Source organism: Cervus canadensis, chromosome 4 (genome assembly GCF_019320065.1).
Source record: "Cervus canadensis isolate Bull #8, Minnesota chromosome 4, ASM1932006v1, whole genome shotgun sequence".
NCBI lineage: Eukaryota > Metazoa > Chordata > Mammalia > Artiodactyla > Cervidae > Cervus > Cervus canadensis.
Window position 1 is genome coordinate 76,751,069 of NC_057389.1, and position 21,448 is coordinate 76,772,516.

The window sequence follows — 21,448 nt, forward strand, 5'->3', positions numbered from 1 at the left end:
AAAAAAAGCACAAAACTCAGCTGGAGGTCCTATCTTGCAGTCAGAAGCAAACCTGGACAGCGAAGTGGTGGAGGGCTTCTTTTAACTTGCATCTGTAGGGTTTGGTGCAGTGTTTTTACTTTGTGGCCAGAAAAATTAGTCATTTTAGTTACATTTACTTCAGAAAGCCTATTCAGGAGATCCCAACAGTAGATTAACTCCAGGTTGTTTAGATATTAGAAAAATAATTTAAATGAGATGTAATAATGTTAACTAGAAAAGCAAAGCAAAACTGGTACCTCAAGGACCTCCTGAATAGCACGTGGAACTCGACAGCAATGTTATGTGCCAGCCTCGTGGGAGAGGGGTTTGGGGGAGAACGGATACATGTGTATGCATGGCTGAGTCCCTTCGTTGTTCCCCTGAAACTATCACAACACTGCTAATTGGCTATACCCCAATACAAAATTTAAAAAACGAACGTGGTACCTCTTCACCTGTCAGACGGACAGTGTGCTTTGTCACAGCAGCAAGAGAAGGGTCTGAGTAGCCAACTGATGGATCTGCTCCCCACTGGTGCCAGCCTGGCTTCAGAGTTCACCCGTCAGGACCCAGCACACCCTTTCATGTTGTAGAGGCAAAAGGTTGTAATAGCTTCAGAAAAATGCCTTTCCAAGGACCTGCTTTTATGTGTCCCTTTATCCTAGTTATCCTAGCTGCTGCATCCTTTTAATAGCAAACTGGTGGCCACATCCATCCTTTCCTGAGTAAGTGCAAGGATGTGCTCACAACCTCTGACAATAGGATGTTGTACGTTCCTCTCCAAGGCAAGAGGAACTGTCTAGGAACTAGAGAACTCAGGTGAATAATTGCCTACAGGACCTACTGCATTCGCTTTCAGACCAAGGAAGAAAGAGGGGTGAGCATTTTGGAAAAGAAAAAGAAACAGTGCGTTGAAAAGTGAGCAGAGGACGTGTGGTCTCATCTCTCTGAAAGCCATTGTCTGTCCCCGAGCAGCTTGGGGCTTACATTTGAAAGAGCACTCTAATTTCACAGCCAGATATTGCACATACAGTAGGGAAGATGGGGCATGCGTGCATGCTCAGTTGCTCATGTCTGACTCTTTGTGACCCCGTGGCGTATACATGGCCCACTAGACTCCTCTGTCCATGGGATTTCCCAGGCAAGAATACTGGAGTGGGTTGCTATTTCCTCCTCCAGGGGATCTTCCCAACCCAGGGATCGAACCCTCCTGTCCTGCATCTCCTGCACTGGCAGACGGGTACTTAACCACTGAGCTGCCTGGGAAGCCCTAGGGGAGGATAGGGGGAGGGTGATAAAGAGCAGTGTTGTCTGCCTTGAGAACTGACTTTGCTGTTTGGTGAGACAGAGAGAGAAAAGCAACTAACTGAATAGAATCTGACCCTGAAGACAGTGATTTTGAACAATAGGGTACCTATTGTGAATGAGTTAACATTTATTTGCCCTGATCATTGGTTGTGTAAAACGAAGCACAGAATATGTGCATATGGCACAGTCCCTGCCATGGAGTGAGATGGATTTTCTCTCTGGAGATATCTCCACTCTCATGTGGATTTTCTCGTGGAGAAAAATACATGTGACAAAGCAATATATGGTTGTTATGCTGTACGTAAGTAAAAGAGTAAGACATTAGACAGCATCTGGTCAACACCCTCATGTTATAGATGGTGAAAGGGCATGATACTCAGAAGTGGTTTTTCTATTTGTATGGCTGCTGCTGCTGCTGCTAAGTCACATCAGTCGTGTTCGACTCTTTGTGACCCCATGGATGGCAGCCCACCAGGCTCCCCCGTCCCAGGGATTCTCCAGGCAAAAACACTGGAATGGGTTGTCATTTCCTTCTCCAATGCATGAAAGTGAAAAGTGAAAGTGAAGTCGCTCAGTTGTGTCTGACTCTGAGCGACCCCATGGACTGCAGCCTACCAGGCTCCTCCGTCCATGGGATTTTCCAGGCAAGAGGACTGGAGTGGGGTGCCATTGCCTTCTCCAATCTGTATGGCTAGTAAGGGTCAAAGAGGAACCTGGCACTCAGGATATCTGATTTACAGCTTATTTCCTCTCATTAGAGGGTATTATCAGTCAAAACTTGAGAAAACAATATGAGATATATCTTCAGTGCAGAAAAACTGGAGGCAAAAACCTTGAAAAGTGAAAAGAAGAAAAAACATTATTCATCCCTTCAGAATATTTTAGTGGTTTTTTTTTCTTCTGACTTTTTTAGTACATAACATATACATACACTCATGATTATGTATTTCGTTAAACACAAAAGTATACTCTCTCTGTAGCTTGCTCTTATCTTTAACAAGATTAACATCTGATTTCATGTTAATATATCTTCTATGACATGATGTGAATGTGCTATGTTTATTAACTCTTTTCTACTAAATATTAGGTTGTTCACATTTTTGTAATTATGGATATACTTTTCGCTTTTGAAAGTCATATTTCAATTTCAGTTTGGTGCCACTGTGTTGAGCAAATAATTCATATCAACTTACATTCACATGTTAGTTGAGAAATAATTATCCTTATACATTTTTCTTCTATGTTCTTCATATGTATCTTTGCAGATTAATATACTTTTGCAGTCTGCCTCTGGAAAGCTATATAATAAAATGGATATAGCTCCTCTTTTCTACTCTCAACTATTTAAATTGAATGTACTATTTATCTCTGAGGGCCAAGCAGCTCACCCGTCTGGAAATGCTTCCGCGTTTCCATATTGCACTGATCTTGTACATTTCAGTTTGTAAAATTTAAGATCACTTTGGCAAAGCCTTGGTGAGGAGTAGCGTGCTCAGACACGCACAGAGCAAACGTTTGGAAAAAGGAATGGACCAATCATGGCTGTAGGTGTGAATTCCCTAAATGGTGAACCAGTTTCTTTTGTCCAGGAAAGGACTTCATCAGAGAGTTCCCTTCACATCCGTGTTGTGCTCTGTGGGGAAATGCCTGGCGCAGGGTTCACACTTGCACACACTCTGCCCATGCAGAAACACAATGAGGAGAAGAAAAGCAGATGATCATGTCCAGGTGTTGAAGATGATTTAATTGTGAGTGTCTAGTACATTAAATCTAGAGGTAAGGCTTAGGGAAAGGCTTCATCCTTCCTACCCTCGGGAGCAGTTTTAGACTTTTCAGACGCTGACCACTTTAGATTTAGCTCAGGCCCTCGGGGATGGCAGGAATTAGAGTTAATGCTTTTTTTCAGTTTCTCTATAGAGACCACATATGTCTTATTACTAAGGTAAAAGTGACTCATACAAACAACGGAATCTTGCAAAATGATTCTATTTTTGCAAGTCAACCCTTTTTCTTGAGTTCACCATTCTGTATCTTTAAAGGAGTCAGACAAATTAAGTGATTATGATATATCGTGTAACTAGGAGAATCTCTTTGTTTAGGGTAAAAGAAATCAATACAAGAAACTCTTGGAATATTTCTTTTTTCTTTCCTCTTTAGCAGCTCCTTCTATATGGATTTAGAAATGCTGATTCTACATGAAGAATGGCAGTGATACATGTTGAGGCCTGGCCTCGTTAGCCTGCAAACTTGTCTCTGAAAGTCTTTGGCAGTGGTGTGTGTTACATAGATTTAGAAAAAGTGGTGCTTGTTTAAATACCAACATTTGCTTGTAAGTTTTTTATTAGATAAACTCAGTTTTTAAATAGTCCTGTATCAGTAAATTTTTAAAAGTAGCTTAATTTGAATTTTTTTTTTAAATCACGGTATAGTTCATGTGCTTTCCTGGTGACTCAGACAGTAAAGAATCCGTCTACAGTGTGGGAGACCTGGGTTTGATCCCAGGGCTGGGAAGATCGCCTGGAGAAGGGAACGACTACCCACTCCAGTATTCTGGCCTGGAGAATTCCATGGACAGAGGAGCCTGGCAGGCTACAGTCCGTGGATTCGCAAAGAGTCGGACATGGCTGAGTGACTTTCACTTTTCATAGTCCATTTACAATGTTGCGTTAGTTTCAGGTGTATAGCACAGTGATTCAGTTGTGTATATATACATTCTTTTCTAGATTCTATCCCATCATGGATTATTACAAGACACTGAATATAGTCCCCTGTGATATTCAGTAGGACCTTGTTATCTATTTTATATATGTGCTAAGTCACTTCAATCATGTCCGACTCTTTGCAATCCTATGGATTGTAGCCCTCCTGGCTCCTCTGTCCATGGGATTCTCCAGGCAAGAATACCGGAGTAGGTTGCCATTTCCTTCTCCAGGTATTTTATATATAGTAGTGTGTATGTGTTCATTCCAACCCCCTAATTTATCCCTTCCCCTGCCCTTCTTCTTTTGATAACCGTAAGTCTGTGAGTCCTATTTCTGTTTTGTAAATAAGTTCATTTGTATCTTTTTGTTATTCCACATATAAGCCATATGTATGATATTTGTCTTTGTCTGACTTACTTCACTTAGCATGATAATCTCTAGGTTCATCCATGTTGCTGCAAATGACATTATTTCTTTCTCCTTTAATGGCTTGACTGATAGGTTAACTTAAATTTAAGAGAACAAAACTCTTACTAAGTTAAATTCTGTGATACAGCTTCATTGCCCTTGCCATCTCAGTGCTGTCCGACCATTCTGTCCAAACTTACAACTCCGCCCGCCTCCCTCCTCTCTTCCTGTCCCCCCACAGTGCTCCAAGCTCCTTTTACCTGGTTCTGTTTTTTTCTCCCATACCAGATAATCACTTTTAAAAACATACTGTATAATTTACTTATTTTAAAAATATATCTATTGTTGTCGGTCTTCCCTGCTACAATGTAAATTTCATGAGGGCAGTTCCCTTTGCCACTTTACTTCACTGATAAACATCAGACACTTTGAATGGGAATTAGCACATGTTAAGTGCAGATGGTGATTGCAGCCATGAAATTAAAAGACACTTACTCCTTGGAAGGAAAGTTAGGACCAACCTAGACAGCATATTAAAAAGCAGAGACATTACTTTGCCAACAAAGGTCTGTCTGGTCAAGGCTATGGTTCTTCCAGCGGTCATGTATGGATGTGAGAGTTGGACTGTGAAGAAAGCTGAGTGTCGAAAAATTGATGCTTTTGAAGTATGGTGTTGGAGAAGACTCTTGAGAGTCCCTTGGACTGCAAGGAGATCCAGCCAGTCCACCCTAAAGGAGATGAGTCCTGGGTGTTCACTGAAAGGACTGATGCTGAAGCTGAAACTCCAATACTTTGGCCACCTCATGCGAAGAGTTGACTCATTGGAAAAGACCCTGATGCTGGGAGGGATTGGGGGCAGGAGGAGAAGGGGACAACAGAGGATGAGATGGCTGGATGGCATCACTGACTCAATGGACATGAGTTTGAGTAAACTCCGGGAGTTGGTGATGGACAGGGAGGCCTGGAGTGCTGTGATTCATGGGGTCACAGAGTCGGACACGACTGAGCGACTGAGCTGAACTGAACTGAAGTGCTTAATAAATATGTGGATAAATAAATATCATCATCATCTGTTTTTAAATCAAACATATATTGGGAACATAAAATACTTGATATTTTTTCTCATTTGGAATTTTAAAAGAAGGTTGAGAATTCTACAGTCTTTAAGAGCTTCCTTCCTTTGTGTAGGTGGGCATTTTAAAAATGTGGATGCCTGCCTTCTAATACTGTTTATAGAACAAAAAAAGCGTCTTTCCCTTCAGCAGGAATAACAGGGTACCTCTTCAGCATCCTTGCTTGTAAAGTCTGTAAAACAGTCTGTATTTTATTACGGAAACAGAGCTTGACCTCTGCACCTGCTCTCTGCCCACGTTTCAGGGCTGAGCAGCAGAGCCTTGGAGCTGGCAGGCATACTGCAAACGGTCTGTGCTCAAGTAAACTTCCTCTGTGGGTCCGCTGATGACCATTAGTTCTGTACTGAGAGAACACAGGAGGGTCTTGGATCTTATCTTCTTGATGCCAATAGGAAGAGGCTCAGCTTGTCATGAATAAACTGTAGTTCTTGTCCACCCAAGCTTACCCTTTGCACTTCTTTGAGTTAAAAAATAATCATCTGTCTATCCCTATTTATCTATCTGCATATATATGTTTGTGTGTATATATGTATATTCATATATAGTGTGTGTGTGTGTGTGTGTGTGTGTATACTCAGTTGTGTCCAACTCTTTTGCAGTCCCATGGACTGTAGCCTGCTAGTCGCCTCTGTCCACGGAATTTTCCAGACAGGAATACTGGGAAGTGCATTGCCATTTCCTTCGCCAGGGGATCTTCCTGACCCAGGACTCCAACCCCTGTATCTTGTGTCTCCTGCATCAGCAGGCAGATATTTTTTTTCCCATTGCACCACCTGGGAAGCTCATTTATATAGAGAGAATATACACATTCTAGTTTCTTCCCAAATGTCATTGGGAATACTTGAACTTTTGAGTTGCATGATTTTTTGTAAGGATGTTTTTAAAGACAGAAGCAAAGCGCATCATTGAGCTTCGTGGTGTGTTAGAGAATTGGAGGTTATTAATGGCCTCAGATTCCATTTAGATTTGTGAGAAACCCAATGACATTTGGGAAGAGACTAGGATGTATTGGGCACCAGTCTTGTGTCTGATGAAGCGCCAAGTGTTTTATATACCATGTCTTACATATTTACTCTGCCACCGGACTAAACAAACAGGGATTATCATCCCCATTTTCCATATGAGGAAATTGAGGCTCAACATGAACACAGCTGGCAAATGACAGATCTGGGTGTCAGGTGTGTCTGACTCTAGACTGGCATTCTTTGTAACATATCATGTTGCTTCTCCACAGTGGTGCTGATTATTAAGATGTGTAGTTTCTTTTTAATAAAAGGGCTATATTTCAAAACTCTTGTTCATAGCACTCATGTCCTCATGAACAGTATTCTTTAGACTAGCTACCACAAATTTTTCTATAGGAAATGATCTGGTTCTGCACTGTCTGCTCTATCATGTCTAACTTACTGATTTTTCTCTCTGACAAAAATAATTCATGTTACTTTTTTTACTATCAGACTGCTGAACTGGGCTAAGTTGTGGACATGTTCTTCCCAATGCGTTGTCTTGCTGTTAATTACTTGTTCACTCTCCTTTCCCTCTTTGCTTCCTCATCTATTTCCTGTATTCAGCCTACTTTGTTGCCAGGTATTGCTTAAGGCTGGAGAAAGAAATGGCAACCCACTGCAGTATTCTTGCCTGGGGAATCCCATGGACAGAGGAGCTTGGTGGGCTATAGTCCATGGTTTCGCAAAGAGTCGAACACAACTCAGCGACTGAACAACAACAAAAACCCTAAAGCTGGGAATGTGCTTGATACATCTGATGGTCAGTAAGGGGACTGGCGACAGGCAGGGAGGCTTGGCATGCCTCCATGGGGTCGCAGAGTCAGGCACGTCTGAGCAACTGAACTGAACTGAACTGAAGGGGACTGGTGTGCATAGACCAGGATAAGTAAGAGGGGTGTATTGGGAGATGTAGAAGAGAGAGGGGCTTTGAAGCCTGTGGGTATAAGGCTTTGTAGGCTACAATAGGGACTGGAATTTTACTCCAGGAGTGGTGGAAATCCATGGAATGAGTGCAACAGAGGAGTCATGTGATCTGGTAGAGGCCTGAAAAAGGCTACTGTGAAACACAGATGGTTACAGGGCAAGATTGGAGCAGTGAGACCAGTGGGGAGGTTGTAGAATGAGTTTTCGGGCCTGAATGAAGGAAGGCACTGCAGACTCTCCAGTGACACAAGGCTTGGCAGAAATGCTGGCTTATGATTTGGATGACAGCATAAATTTTCAGAAAAGTTGCAGCATCCTCATGTGATGGGTGGAAATGGACATGGTCCTTTGTAAGCCAGACCTCAGTTTTCACAATCACCTGTTCCAGAATTCTCAGGGAAGACCTAGCACTTTTGTTTGACCTCAAGGTTCACCGTGAGCCAACAGTGAACTAGAGCTTCCAAAAAGATTTAGGAGAATATGGGTCAAACATAAGGAATCTTAAACTAAGATCAAAGGAAGTCAGGATTCCACTGGGTCTTAGTGGATGGGTCTTATCAGCAATGCAGGATTCTGAGTGGGCGCTGATAGAGGTAAGTGCAGAAGCCACAGGTTTGCCCTGCAGGCTCAACCACCTCTGCTGATGGGAGATAAGTCCCTTCCCCCTTGTGGAGATGGATGGATGTGGTCAGTAGTTACACTCCTATGGGGTCATCTTTTTTCCCCTCTCTATCTACCAAGTCTCCCTCCCCCATGCTGATACAGAAACAGCTGTGAAAGTGACTAGATGTTAATAATGGTATTAATAGATGACATTCACATTTGGGTTCTTGCTAAATTCAAGGTAATCTGGGAAATTATTGACACTGATAATCACATTTAATCCTGACAACAAACCTATTTGAAAGGTACCATTATAAGCTTCATGTTATAGATGGGGAAATTGAGGTTTATAAAGGTTAACTAATTTGCTCCAAATCATGAAGTGCTACCCAAGCCCAGCAGAGAACCATAGAAGACATAGGATTCAAACCCAGGCAGTTTGATTCAAGGGTCAGAAGTCTTAACCACTGTTATCCTACAAAGCTGGTGGGTGAAATAAAAATATTATTGTCGGAGAAGGAAATGGCAACCCACTCCAGTATTCTTGCCTGGAGAATCCCATGGACAGAGGAGCCTGGTGGGCTACAGTCCATGGGGTCACAAACAGTTGGACATGACTTAGCATGCACGCATTATTTCATGTAACCATTATATAGGACAGAATCTGTTAGAATGGAAGGTGGCTTATGATGTTCAAATGGAAAAAAAATTACAAAAAGTAGGTATGATGTGATGCCTCAGAGTCTTTTCTATCCTCTGTTATTTGCTTGTTTTCTGTAATGAACATGTTTAATTCTTCAGCTAAGAAAAAGTCTTTATTAAATGATGAGAAATTGTGTTCCTAAGATTTCATAGAAGCACAAAAAGAAATCTATAATAAAAACATGTATATGAATAATTCCTACCAAAAAATATTACTGTCATTTCTGCATATATGGGCTAAACAGTTTTTGTGTGTGTGTGTGAGTTGAAATCTATCTTTTATACTTATTATATGAGAAAATCTGTGTTGAGTTTTAAACTACCTCAATTGTAGATTTTGGAGACATAATCCATTCAGTAACTGGGGAATGGCCATATTTTCTTAAGTCCTGGATTCTATATTTTAGGTGAACAGTGACAAACTATATTTTAACCAGAAGGTGATCAGTAGTGCAAGACCTGAAGGCCAGGTCTTCTGAAGGACAGCTAGAGGAGCTAGAGAAGTTTCAGTCTGGAAGGGGAAGACTTTAAAATGCAGCAAAGTTTTCTCATACTGGAATGGAAAACCATAAGCCCTGATTTGGTCTCAAGACTGCAGAATAAACTTCTCTTCCTAGGTAACCAGATCCTGTCTCCTGACATTAGATCACATTCACAATTAGATGAGTCCCAAATGTATATCTCTGGCCAAGACCTCTCCCTAAGCCCCAAACATGTAAATTCAGCCCACTGAACATCTCCACTTAATGTCTATCTAACATGTATCTCAAATGTAATGCAACAAGTGCAGCACCCCTGTTTGCACCCGCCTCCTGCCCCCCACCCCCGACGGTCTTCCCAGCTCAGTTACTGGCACCGCCATCCTTCAGGGTGCTCAGATTCCCAAACCTCACCATTATATTTGTTTCCATTTCTTTCTTTCTTTCTTTCTTTTTTTAAAGAAGCTCCACATCTAATTATGTTAGCCTGTCCTTTGTTTCTACTTCTGCTCACCTCTCTCCACTACTATTCAGACCTTATCTCTGACTCTTCTCCCTCCTCATCACTTTAGGCACATAACTATGTCAAGCATTTACTCTTCCACCTGCCAGGACCATCCTGCCCCCACGCCCAGCTATTCTCACTTCCTCTAGGTCTGTGATAAAAGAAATAGTGGATCTCCCAAAATGTCTGCACCCTAATCTCCAGAACCTGTGAATATGTTTCCTGATATACAGAAGAGACTTAATGGAGGTGATGAATGTTATGGACCTTGAAATCACAGAGACAATTTAGCTTATCTGGATAGGATCAATATAATCCCATGAGTCTCTCACTTAAAAGGAAGGGGAAGCAGAAAAGTAGGTCACAGAAATAGGACATGAGAGTCTTGATCTCCTGTTGCTGGCTTTGAAGATTGAGAAAGGAGACCATGAACCGAGGAATACAGGTGCCTTCTAGAAGCTGCAAACTTTGCCCTTAGCTGAGGATAAGCAAGAAAATGGAGACCAAGTCCTACAACCACAAGGAAACAGAAACGTTTTCTCCCAGTGAACCACCAAAAGGAACCCAGCCCTGTCAATACCATGATTTTAGCCCGGTGAGTTGTTGCTCAGTCGCTAAGTCATGTCCAATTCCTTCTGACCCCATGGATTGTAACCCACCAGGCTTCTCTGTCCTCCAGTGTCTCACAGAGTTTGCTCAAATTCATGTCCATTGAGTCAGTGATGCTATCTAACTGTCCCATCCTTTGCCACCCTCTTCTCCTTTTGCCTTTAATCTTTCTCAGCATCAAGTGCCCAAAGTATTGGAGCTTTGCATCAGGTGCCCCAAAGTATTGGAGCTTCAGCATCAGCATCAATGCTTCCAATGAATATTCAGGGTTGATTTCCTTTAGGATTGACTGGTTTGATCTCCTTGTAGTCCAAGGGACTCTCAAGAGTCTTCTCCAGCACCACAGTTTGAAAGCATTAGTTCTTCAGTGTTCAGCCTTCTTAATGGTCCAACTCTCACATCCATACATGACTACTGGAAAAACCATAGCTTTGACTATATGGACCTTTGTGGGCAAAGTGATGTCTCTGCTTTTTAATATGCTGTCTGGTTTGTCATAGCTTTCCTTCCAAGGAGTAAGCGTCTTTTTGTTTCATGGCTCTAGTCACCACCTGCAGTGATTTTGGAGCTGAAGAAAATAAAATCCGTCACTGCTTCCGTTTTTCCCCTTCTATTTACCATGAAGTAATGAGACCAGATGCCATGATCTTAGTTTTCTTTGAATGCTGAGTTTTAAGCCAGCTTTTTTACTCTCCTCTTTTCACCTTCATCAAGAGGCTCTTTGGTTCTTCTTCGCTTTCTGCCATTAGAGTGGTGTCATCTGCATCAGTTCAGTTCAGTTCACTTCAGTCGCTCAGTTGTGTCCGACTCTTTGTGACCCCAGTACATGACTACTGGAAAAACCATAGCTTTGACTAGATGAACCTTTGTTGGCAAAGTGGTATCTTTGCTTCATAGTTAGCAAGTTTTAAAAATTTTTATTTGGGGGATAATTGCTTTATAGTGTTCATAGTTAGCAATTTTTCATTCCATTTCAGAGCATCTTACAAAGCACCAAGACATTTATTATTTGACAAACTAATACAGTAGGTATCATTTTGTCTTCTGTATTTTATTAATGAAAGTACTGTGGCTCAAAGAAACTTAAGAGATTTGCCCAAGTTAGGACGTAGTGCAGATAAAATTTATTTATCTATTTTCGTTCTTTCAAAGCAGGTCATAAAATAAAATAATAAGGTTCACGTAGCATCTATCTTCCAGAATGCTTAATTGTTTAACATAATATGCCATAAAAAATTTATTGCCATAACAATTCAGGTAAGCAAAGAACTAGCAGCACTCACATTTTATGTAAAACCTAAGTTAAAGTTATATGATATTGAAACTAATGAAAAACTATGTTAACCAATCAATATGTATGACCTGATGTATTTGAGTGCATTTTTTCCCTCATCCTGAATTGACTGATTGGGTTTGTGTCACAGATGTGGCTGAAGAGGAAAAGAAAAATGAAGACTTTTCATAATCAAGTAATCAGTCAGGGAGCTGCAGCTAAAATTAGTCAGTAGTGGGGTTTATACTGAAAACCTGTAATTCTGGAAATATTCATAAACTCAAGAGAATCTTTCCTTTATAACCAGAGAGATGTAAAACAAAAACATTTAGCAGAGGTTATGTCATTTTTAGGTTATCTGAAAGTACTTCATATACATGGAAAAAATTTTAACACTTCATAAACATGTAAAAGGAAAAATGAAATGTCTAATACCTTCTAGAACCAGAAGTTAGTTGAAAGTTATTTTAGGCAATGTTACTGTAAGTATTAATAATATATCTGAATCTCAATTTCTTGGTGTCTTGGAAAATCTCTGTGTCCCTTATAATCTCTTAGAAATATGAATTGAGTTGATTCCACTCCTGTATTAAACTCTCTACTCCATTTTCACTATGTATATGATTTTAATTTCATAATTAAATTAAAATCAACATTATGACTTTATATTTGTTACTCTGTAACTTGAACAACTTTCATTCACCAACTTTTAAGCAGCATGCTTTGACTGTCAATTATGTAAGATGGAAAGGTTTGGACTCCATTTACTTCCTTTTACACCAGTTCCTTCCCCATTCATCTCTCATTTTCTGCTAGTTATGCCATTAGTTTTTACACAAAAAATATTTGCAGTCTGTTCTATAAAAATAATTGTTTTCTCTGTTGTATAGATTGATTCTAAAAGCTGAGTACAATAATTAATGTTCCCATATGATAATTATATGTATGTGTGTACAGATATTTATTTATGTTTTCACCATGTAATCAAGTTTTGGGAATTGAAAGAAGGAAAGGTAGCCTTATAAATTGTTAACCTGTACTGTTCAATGGAGAATGTTTCAAGCGTTGCTTCAAATGGACAGTCTTGTTCAGGTTTTTTTTTTTTTAATGTGGACCATTTTTTAAAGCCTTTATTGAATTTGTCACAATATTGTTTCTGTCTTCTGTTTTGGTTTTTCGCTGTGAGGCATGTAAGATCTTAGCTCCCCAACCAGGGTAACCCTCACCCCCAGCGTTGGAAGGTGAAGTCTTAATCTCTGGACCGCCAGGGAAGTCTTGACACTCTTAATTCTCTAAACTGTTTCAGGTCATGTTGCATTTATTTTAAAGCTTTATATTTGGAACTGTACATTGTATACAGTTTTGTTTAGTTGGTTTTCTTGAAATTCTTAAGCCCTTTTTTTTCTTAACAAAGAAAGGTGAATGCTTTGACGCTATCACTAAAACCTCATTAATGATAATAGGTATTAATCATACCCATTTTGTTCTTGAAAGCATTCTTCTTGGAACCCTTTGGCTTCTTACTCTAATTTGAATACTTTTTAGGCTGCAAAATTAGTATTTTAGGATTCCCCAATACCTGCATATTGTTTCTAGATTTCCACTGATTCTTGGCTGCTTTTTTGAATTCCTTTTTTGAAAAAATCTTCAAGGAGAATTTCATAAACATAAACCTAGTACCTAAAATATTCTCCCTCCTGCATGTTTGAGACAAGCACCTTCCCATCTTCCTGGTGGAAAATTTGCCTAGTATGTATATGTATATATATAAAGAAAAGTCATTTTGAAGCTGATAGTGTATCTTTATGTGTATTCTTAGTATAATGCTTTAGTGTATCCTTATTATAATGCATTAGTGACCAAACTACTTGGAAGACTGGACTTAAAACTTTAATTTTATATAGAGTCTCCATATTTGTAAGGCACCTAAAAGTTAATTATTAGACACTTTTAGGTGCGAAAACTTTTTTTTTTCTTCTGTTGAAAATAAATGACTATGAAAGATACGAGCTTCTGAAGACGGAGATCATTCAACCTAGAACATAAGTTAAGTCCTTCTTTAGCTTAAGATTATTTTGTTTTTTTAAGGTACATTCCTGAAAAAACTGGGTGTAAACCAAATTATAAAATATTTTATCATTGATTTACAGTTTAACTTCAGAGATGTTATCGAACTGGGGGTTAAAAAAAAACTGACTCTAACATGTAGTCAAAACCGCACTTACAAATTGAAATCTTCTCTTTATAGTAGTATTTATTTTTCTTTTCAATTGGAAGTCTAAGGACTTAATAATGTTCTTAGGACTGTGGCCAGAATAGTCACATGAACAGTATAGTTTCTGTTTTTTAAACAAACTTAAATGAAAATCTTAATATGTTTATTTAGTTACATGAAGCTTCCCTTGCTTTATACAGAGGAATTTCTAGAAATCTCTGAAGGCAAGGATGTCTCCAAGAGTAGAGAGCTAGACAAATAGGTCAGGTCTCTGTGTGATTTTATGTAAGACAGTTGGAATGGAAACTTATGCTACTATAAACCCTGGGCAAAATATTCCCAATTCGTTCTCATTTCCTCATCATACTGCCAAAGTGACTGGTAGCCAGTGTTGGTCAGGATGAGCCAGGCGTTTCATATCCTTTTGGTGGCAGGGTAACTTAGAACATTTGAGGGGGATGAATTTGGTAAAATTTTTGGTAATTTATCTTCTGTATGTATGTGTGTAAGTTCATACACAGGAACAAGAATGAGATGTGTATGTCTATACAGATACATTAATCATTAACATATATAAATAAAATATACATAGGTATATGTAGACATAAATAAATGTATATGTACATATTTATATAAATAAATGTATATAAACATATTAAAAATATACAGTGAAAAATACTCCAGTAACTTAATATCCAGTAATTTAATTTAATAAAATTAAATAAAGTGTGGTAACAGCATACATGGTAGTACTATGTAGCCATTAAAGAATGAAGTATGTCAAAATGTGCTCATTAATGAAGGTGTCTATGTATTAAGTAAATAAAGTAGAAAATAAAAGTAGTAGAAAAAACAAAAGTAGTAGAACTATATACTCTAGCTATAGTGGTATTAAGAAAATAACTTATATTTTGTATGTACATAAAGAGCTTATATGAGTATAGACACTTTCTGAAAGGAAACCTGTAGCTTACACGGATCCAAATAAAAAACTTAATATGGTTTTATCCAAGTCTCTTATGTATTAAACATGCTTTTCAATTTATTTCCTTTGGACTTTTGAAGAGTCTTCCTTGTAAGCATATATTTTTGTAGCAAAACCATACGAACTTAGATTTGGGACAGCAATGTAAAGAGACTGACTGAGGGGGTGGTGGGCACAGATCCTGGCAAGAGAAGTGTGTTTTCTCCTCTGCAGAGCTGTGTGCCTTCTATATAGGTCAGTGTTTGTTTGAGAGGAGCAGAGGCTGTAGTTACGGGTAAATTCCTCATGCCAGCATCACCACCACCCTCTCTGCCAAGGGTCCTAGGCTCCTGCAGAGCGGCCTGGAGAAGACACTGGATGGAAGGCATAGTTCTCACCCCAGAGTGTTTCTCCCCACTTGCACGTGTTTCTTTTCCCCCAGTGAACAGGACTATAAGGGAGTCTGTTCATTGGGAATTAGTATTGTGCAGTGGCTAAGAAGGCAGATTCAGGAACCAAATCACTGAGTTCAAAATGTAGCTACCATAGGCAAGATACTTAACCCATGCCTCAGTTTCCTTGCCGGTAAAATGGGGATCATACTACCTATCCCGTGACCGGTTGTTATGAAAATTAAATGAGTAATTGTCATGATAAAGGAGCTTGGAGCAGTGCCTGCATATAAGTATTATAAAAGTCTTTGTTATTGTTGTTGTTATTATTGGTCTTACTATTTGGGAAAAGTTACCTAAACACTTTAATGATTAAAAGTTTAACACTAAATCGTACGTTGATTTTATATATGCCAGTTTACATAGAATATGTTTACATAACCGAAATATGTATGCATTGACTCACTTTTACAGGGTTGGTTATTTATAGAAACATTTGAAAAATTTGCTCGCAAACTTATCTCTCTTTTCTATGTGGTATCTCTGTTTTTTGGCAGCTTTTCAGGTTTTCTCTTTCTTACTGGTTTTTAACAATTGGATTGTGTTTTGCCTTCGTTTTTTTTTTCCCTGTTTCTTGTACTTGGGTCCATTGGTCATCTTGGACTTACAAGTTTATCAGTTCAGTTCAGTTCAGTCTCTCAGTCGTGTCTGACTCTGCGACCCCATGAATCGCAGCACGCCAGGCCTTCCTGTCCATCACAAACTCCCAGAGTTTACTTAAACTCATGCCCATCGAGTCGGTGATGCCATCCAGCCATCTCATCCTCTGTCGTCCCCTTCTCCTCCTGCTCCCAGTCCCTCCCAGCATCAGGGTCTTTTCCAATGAGTCAACTCTTCACATGAGGTGGCCAAAGTATTGGAGTTTCAGCTTCAGCATCAGTCCTTCCAGTGAACACCCAGGACTGATCTCCTTCAGGATGGACTGGCTGGATCTCCTTGCAGTCCAAGGGACTCTCAAGAGTCTTCTCCAACACCACAGTTCAAAAGCATCAATTTTTCGGCGCTCAGCTTTCTTCACAGTCCAACTCTCACATCCATACATGACCACTGGAAAAACCATAGCCTTGACCAGACGGACCTTTGTTGGCAAAGTAATGTCTCTGCTTTTTAATATGCTGTCTAGGTTGATCATAACTTTCCTTCCAAGGAGCAAGCGTCTTTTAATTTCATGACTACAGTCACCATGAAATACAGTCTGCAGTGATTTTGGAACCCAAAAAAATTAAGTCCGACACTGTTTCCACTGTCTCCCCATCTATTTCCCATGAGGTGATGGGATCAGATGCCATGATCTTAGTTTTCTGAATGTTGACCTTTAAGCCAGCTTTTTCACTCTCCTCTTTCACTTTCATCAAGAGGCTTTTTAGTTCCTCTTCACTGTGTGCCATAAGGGTGGTGTCATCTGCATATCTGAGGTTATTGATATTTCTCCCAGAAATCTTGATTCCAGCTTGTGCTTCTTCCAGCCCAGCGTTTCTCATGATGTACTCTGCATATAAGTTAAATAAGCAGGGTGACAATATACAGCCTTGACGTACTCCTTTTCCTATTTGGAATCAGTCTGTTGTTCCATGTCCAGTTCTAACTGTTGCTTCCTGACCTGTATACAGGTTTCTCAAGAGACAGGTCAGGTTGTCTGGTATTCCCATCTCCTTCAGAATTTTCCACAGTTTATTGTGATCCACACAGTCAAAGGCTTTGGCATAGTCAATAAAGCAGAAATAGATGTTTTTCTGGAACTCTCTTGCTTTTTTCAATGATCCAGCGGATATTGGCAATTTGATCTCTGGTTCCTCTGCCTTTTCTAAAACCAGCTTGAACATCTGGAAGTTCTCAGTTCATGTATTGCTGAAGCCTGAATTGGGAAAATTCTTGATCAAGATTTCTTCAAACATATTTGTCTTTCTCCCCAACCTCTCTCCCCACATCTCACCTCTCCTGTGAGTACTCTAATTATACATGCACTTTGATGTTTAAAGTTGTCCCATGGTTCATAAATGCTTTGTTGATTTAAGTTGCTACTGCTGGATTTTTAACTTTACTTATCTTTTCTTCTGTAGTATCTTACCTGCTGCTAATTTCCTCAAGTATATGTATATTTTTATTCATAGACATTTTTTACTTTTCAGTAGGACCCAGACCTGTTATCTAAGTCTTGTTTATATCTTCCATGCCTCCACTTAACACAGTCAACCTTTCTTCTAGATTCTTGAACATAAGAAATTTTCTTATAACAAGTTAATGCTTTAATCTGCTAGTTTTATCATCTGTGTCATTTCTGGACTAGTTTCTAGTTACTGTTTTTTCTTGTCATTATGAGTTGAATTTTCTTGCTTCTTTTGGATTAAATGCCAGGCTTTGTACATTTTGTCTTGTAGGGTACTGAACATTTTTATGCTCTCAAAAATATTCTTGAACTTTGTTCCGGCAAGTGGTTAAGTTACTCACAAACAGTTTACTCTCTTCAGGTCTTGCTTTTAAGGTTTGTTACTCTGGATTAGAAAAGCTTTTAGCTTACAGTTACTTTAGCTCTCCTACTGAGACAGGACCCCTGTGAGCTCTCTAACGAGTGCTTCTTGAATTAAGAGGTTTTCTGCCTTGGCTTTTGGGAACAAGCGCTGTGCCCAGGTGTGTGGGAGCCCTGAGCGCTGGTGTCTCTGATCTCTTCTGTCCTTGGGTAGTTTCCTCAGTCTCTTGTGCTGATGAGGATTCAACTGAATGCTGGAGGGAGACCTCTGGCAAGTCACAGAAATTTCCTTCATCTGGGGCTCACGCCTCTCCAAAACGGTGCCCCGGAAATCGCCATGGCTTCCTGTCACTCTCTCCTCCCTGCCCCTAATGGCCTGGGATAATCTTAGGAATCACTCTTTCCCATCTCTCAGTGACATTCACTTCCTCATGTCCAATGTCTTAAGAGCCAGTTCTCCCACTTATTTTGTCCAATTGTGTAATTGTTTCTCCTTCTCTGGATTCTTCAGCCAGTTTCAACTGGGACGGTTATTGGACACTGTTACTCGATCTTGGCCAGAAGTGGAAATCACCCTGCTGTAGGCTTTACTTTAAATATATGGGGGGTGGGGGGGAAGGAACAGAAACAAACAATCCTTGTCCACCCAGTCTGAAAATCCAGAGGCAGCCGCATTCAACTCCTGCATACACTTTTTCCTGGTATTTCCTGTCAGACTTTGTACCCCTCACTGCCTCTGTGTTCAGAGACCTCTTCTTACCACAGTGTCTAAAACGGCACCCTTTTCCAGCTCTATGTTACCCTGCTGTATTCTTCACTGCGCTTTTGTTTCTCGACTTCTCCATGTTTTTTAATATGTTTATGATCTGCGTTCCTCACTGGATACTATAAAGGAGGTGTGCTCCATGAAGTTTGGGCTCTTGTTTGTCATGTTCTCTGCTGAATCCTCAGAGCTTCAAACAACTCCTGGGCACACTGTAGTCCTTCAGTAAATATCTGTTAAATAACTGAAAAGAATGAATGCCAGATACCGTACACTCATTCCAAATATCGTCTGTGCTGCCCCCACCTTAGAGGTAGATAACAACTACTAGGAGTTTGCCAGGAAAGACAAGAGGGAAAATGTTTTCCTGGCAGCAGGGACAACGTGTGTCAGAAACTATTAAGAAAAAAAGGTAGGTCTGCTATGGAATTTAAGAACATAAGATTTATTAAGTGGACTCCATTTCTTGCTTCATATTGTCTTGGAAATTCTGATTAAGAAACTTCCTTCCCAAGGTGTTTTCCCATTTAAAAGAAAAATGTCTTAACAGTGTTAGGTATATTGTGTATTTTAAAAATAGCAACCCAATAAAAATATTAGAATGAAAATGTATCACATAGTTTTTTCTCTGTGTGTCTGTGTGTGTTACGTACACCCCAGCCCCTCCCCCCCAAATGAAATTTAGTGATTGTGTGAAGTAACTGTGGAACTTGGTGATGGAGCCATCTGCTTGATAGGAGGGGTGACATTCCATGAGGCAGCTGCTATGTAATGTGTCTTATCTGTGGCCTTCAGGAGGGAGCACCTGAGGGGCAGCCTAGTAAGTTGAACCTTTGTGAGAGTCTTCAACTTTCTCCTTCTATGGGTTCTTCAGCAAACGTGCCAATTAAAGGGGTGCTTTTTGTGATGAAGCCTCAAGTAACTGAACTCAGAACAAAACTTCATCTATTTCATACAGCTCTGGAGATAGAAAGTACTTTCATTGCTCCCACATTGTCCTGATTTAAATCTGAGACCTGCCACTAAAAAGGAGACTCTGATTTCTATTAACCAGGCCCCTGAGTTGAAGCTGTGCTTCTTTTGTTTGCATTTCTCAGGGTGATTTTCTCATTGTATTCCTGGCTTTGAAGGGTCTTTGAAGAAGACGGATTTGCTTTAGTGAACTAGTAAACAAATTTTTTTTTTCTAAAAAATAATGTACATATATCTTAGAGTCTGAAGGATATGCATATGTTTTTTGAAGAAAATATTTTCACTAATTCACCAAAGAAAAGTATTTTTTAGAGGGATTTCTAAGAACAGTTGGTTAAATTGATAAAAATGTAACACTTATTTAATAAAAGCAGGTTTCTTAAACTGAGTCATGGAACAGAAGATTTTGTTTCTAATTGGAAGAAGTACAAAAATATGGACACATTTTATGTTTGGTGACATAATTTCTGGCTTTCCAAAACAGTCATATTTACATGTAAGGCAGAAATTTAGAGCCATAGAGAGCTATTTTCATAATGAAGATGTGTGATCTTGTATCTCATAGGCTTGCCTTAAGTAATTCTTTTTAGGGTGAGCATAATGTGTTTAACACTCTTTAGCGTCACATGACCTCAACTTTAGTTTTGTTTCCTTCAAAGGGGCAATTGAAATGGAAAACCATTTCTAGGTCATGGAACAATTCTCCTTCAACTTGGTGATGACAGACTTTCCCTCAGCAAAGCAGACAGAACCAAAGACAAACTCTTGGAAACACAGAGCATCTGCTCTTCAGCTCCTGCCTAGCGTCCTTCCCCCACCTACCTTAGTGTTGTGTTCTCATGAGCATTTCACCATATTCCTCATCCCTTGTTCCCAGTCTTGACCCATGACCTAAGAATCAAGAAAGTGTCATGTTAGTGCTTACTAATTAGTGCACCCAGAGAGCCTTTTCATCTGGCCTTTCAACCTCCTGAAGGTGGGAGCACAAGCTGTCACTCGTATCATGGAGGGAAAACGAACCTTTACTACATTTTCCCCGCTTTGCAAACAGCAGAAGCAGCCCAGCTGAGACTGGAGATGAATATGCAGGTTAGAAAGAAATTAACCTAAAACGTACTACTGTTTGCTTGGTTGTCTTAAAGATGACACAGCCCTGCCGTCATTGAAATACCCATAATGGGCTCTGATTTTTGACAGACTGTTTCTGTGGCATCACACTTGTATTTTGATGCCATCATATGCATTTAGTGAAATAATTTTAGGAGAGGAGTCTTCTCTGATTAAAAAGTTAAGGAGCGTTTTAAGGCATTTAAGTCGCCTCTATTTTTAAACACGTTTGCAGGGTTGCTGTCCTTTGTTAGTGAGCATTTGGCTCCAGGCCTCATTAATCAGTGTTGTTGGGCCAGGGTCTCCTGAGCCTTCTGGGTTTTGGGGGATCAGCTACTGTAATTAAAGGGATGAAATATATCATGGTCACAAACTTACCACATCAGACAATTGAGGGTTTGGAACTGGTGGAATTAATCTTTTTTATTTTTTTCCTTTAGGTGTTTAAGATAGAAGTTCTAATGAATGGAAGAAAACATTTTGTTGAAAAAAGGTACAGCGAATTTCATGCTCTGCACAAAAAGGTAACTTCTCCCCCCAGCTCTTCTCTACAGGGCAGATGGTATAACGTTAAGACCGCTTTCTGTGGTTCCTTAGAGCTTTAACTGTTCTGAGAACAGTGTGATTTTTCTTTTATCATGAAGTAAATTTCTTTTTGAAATGAATTGTTCAGTCCTTTCAAAGGTATACTTTCTGACTAGGTGGATTTTCCATTAAGATCTTTTGCATAAATAGATGTGTGATGGCAAACTGTAGTGTACTATGTTGGGTGTTGTAGATTCAGAAAGAATAAGACCCAGATCCTGTTTTATCCATAAAATATACTTAAAGCTT

General features: G+C 39.7%; 1 protein-coding gene across 3 annotated transcripts in view; it reads left to right on the forward strand.

Annotated features, from left to right (window-relative positions):
* Window positions 1–21,448, forward strand: part of SNX24 (sorting nexin 24) — a 173,965-nt gene that overhangs the window by 74,855 nt on the left and 77,662 nt on the right. For all 3 annotated transcript variants that reach the window (XM_043465906.1, XM_043465905.1, XM_043465904.1), the window contains one exon: window positions 21,055–21,138. In XM_043465906.1, the coding sequence (XP_043321841.1) occupies window positions 21,076–21,138 (63 nt within the window). In that variant the 5' untranslated portion in view covers window positions 21,055–21,075. The remainder of the gene's footprint in view (window positions 1–21,054; window positions 21,139–21,448) is intronic.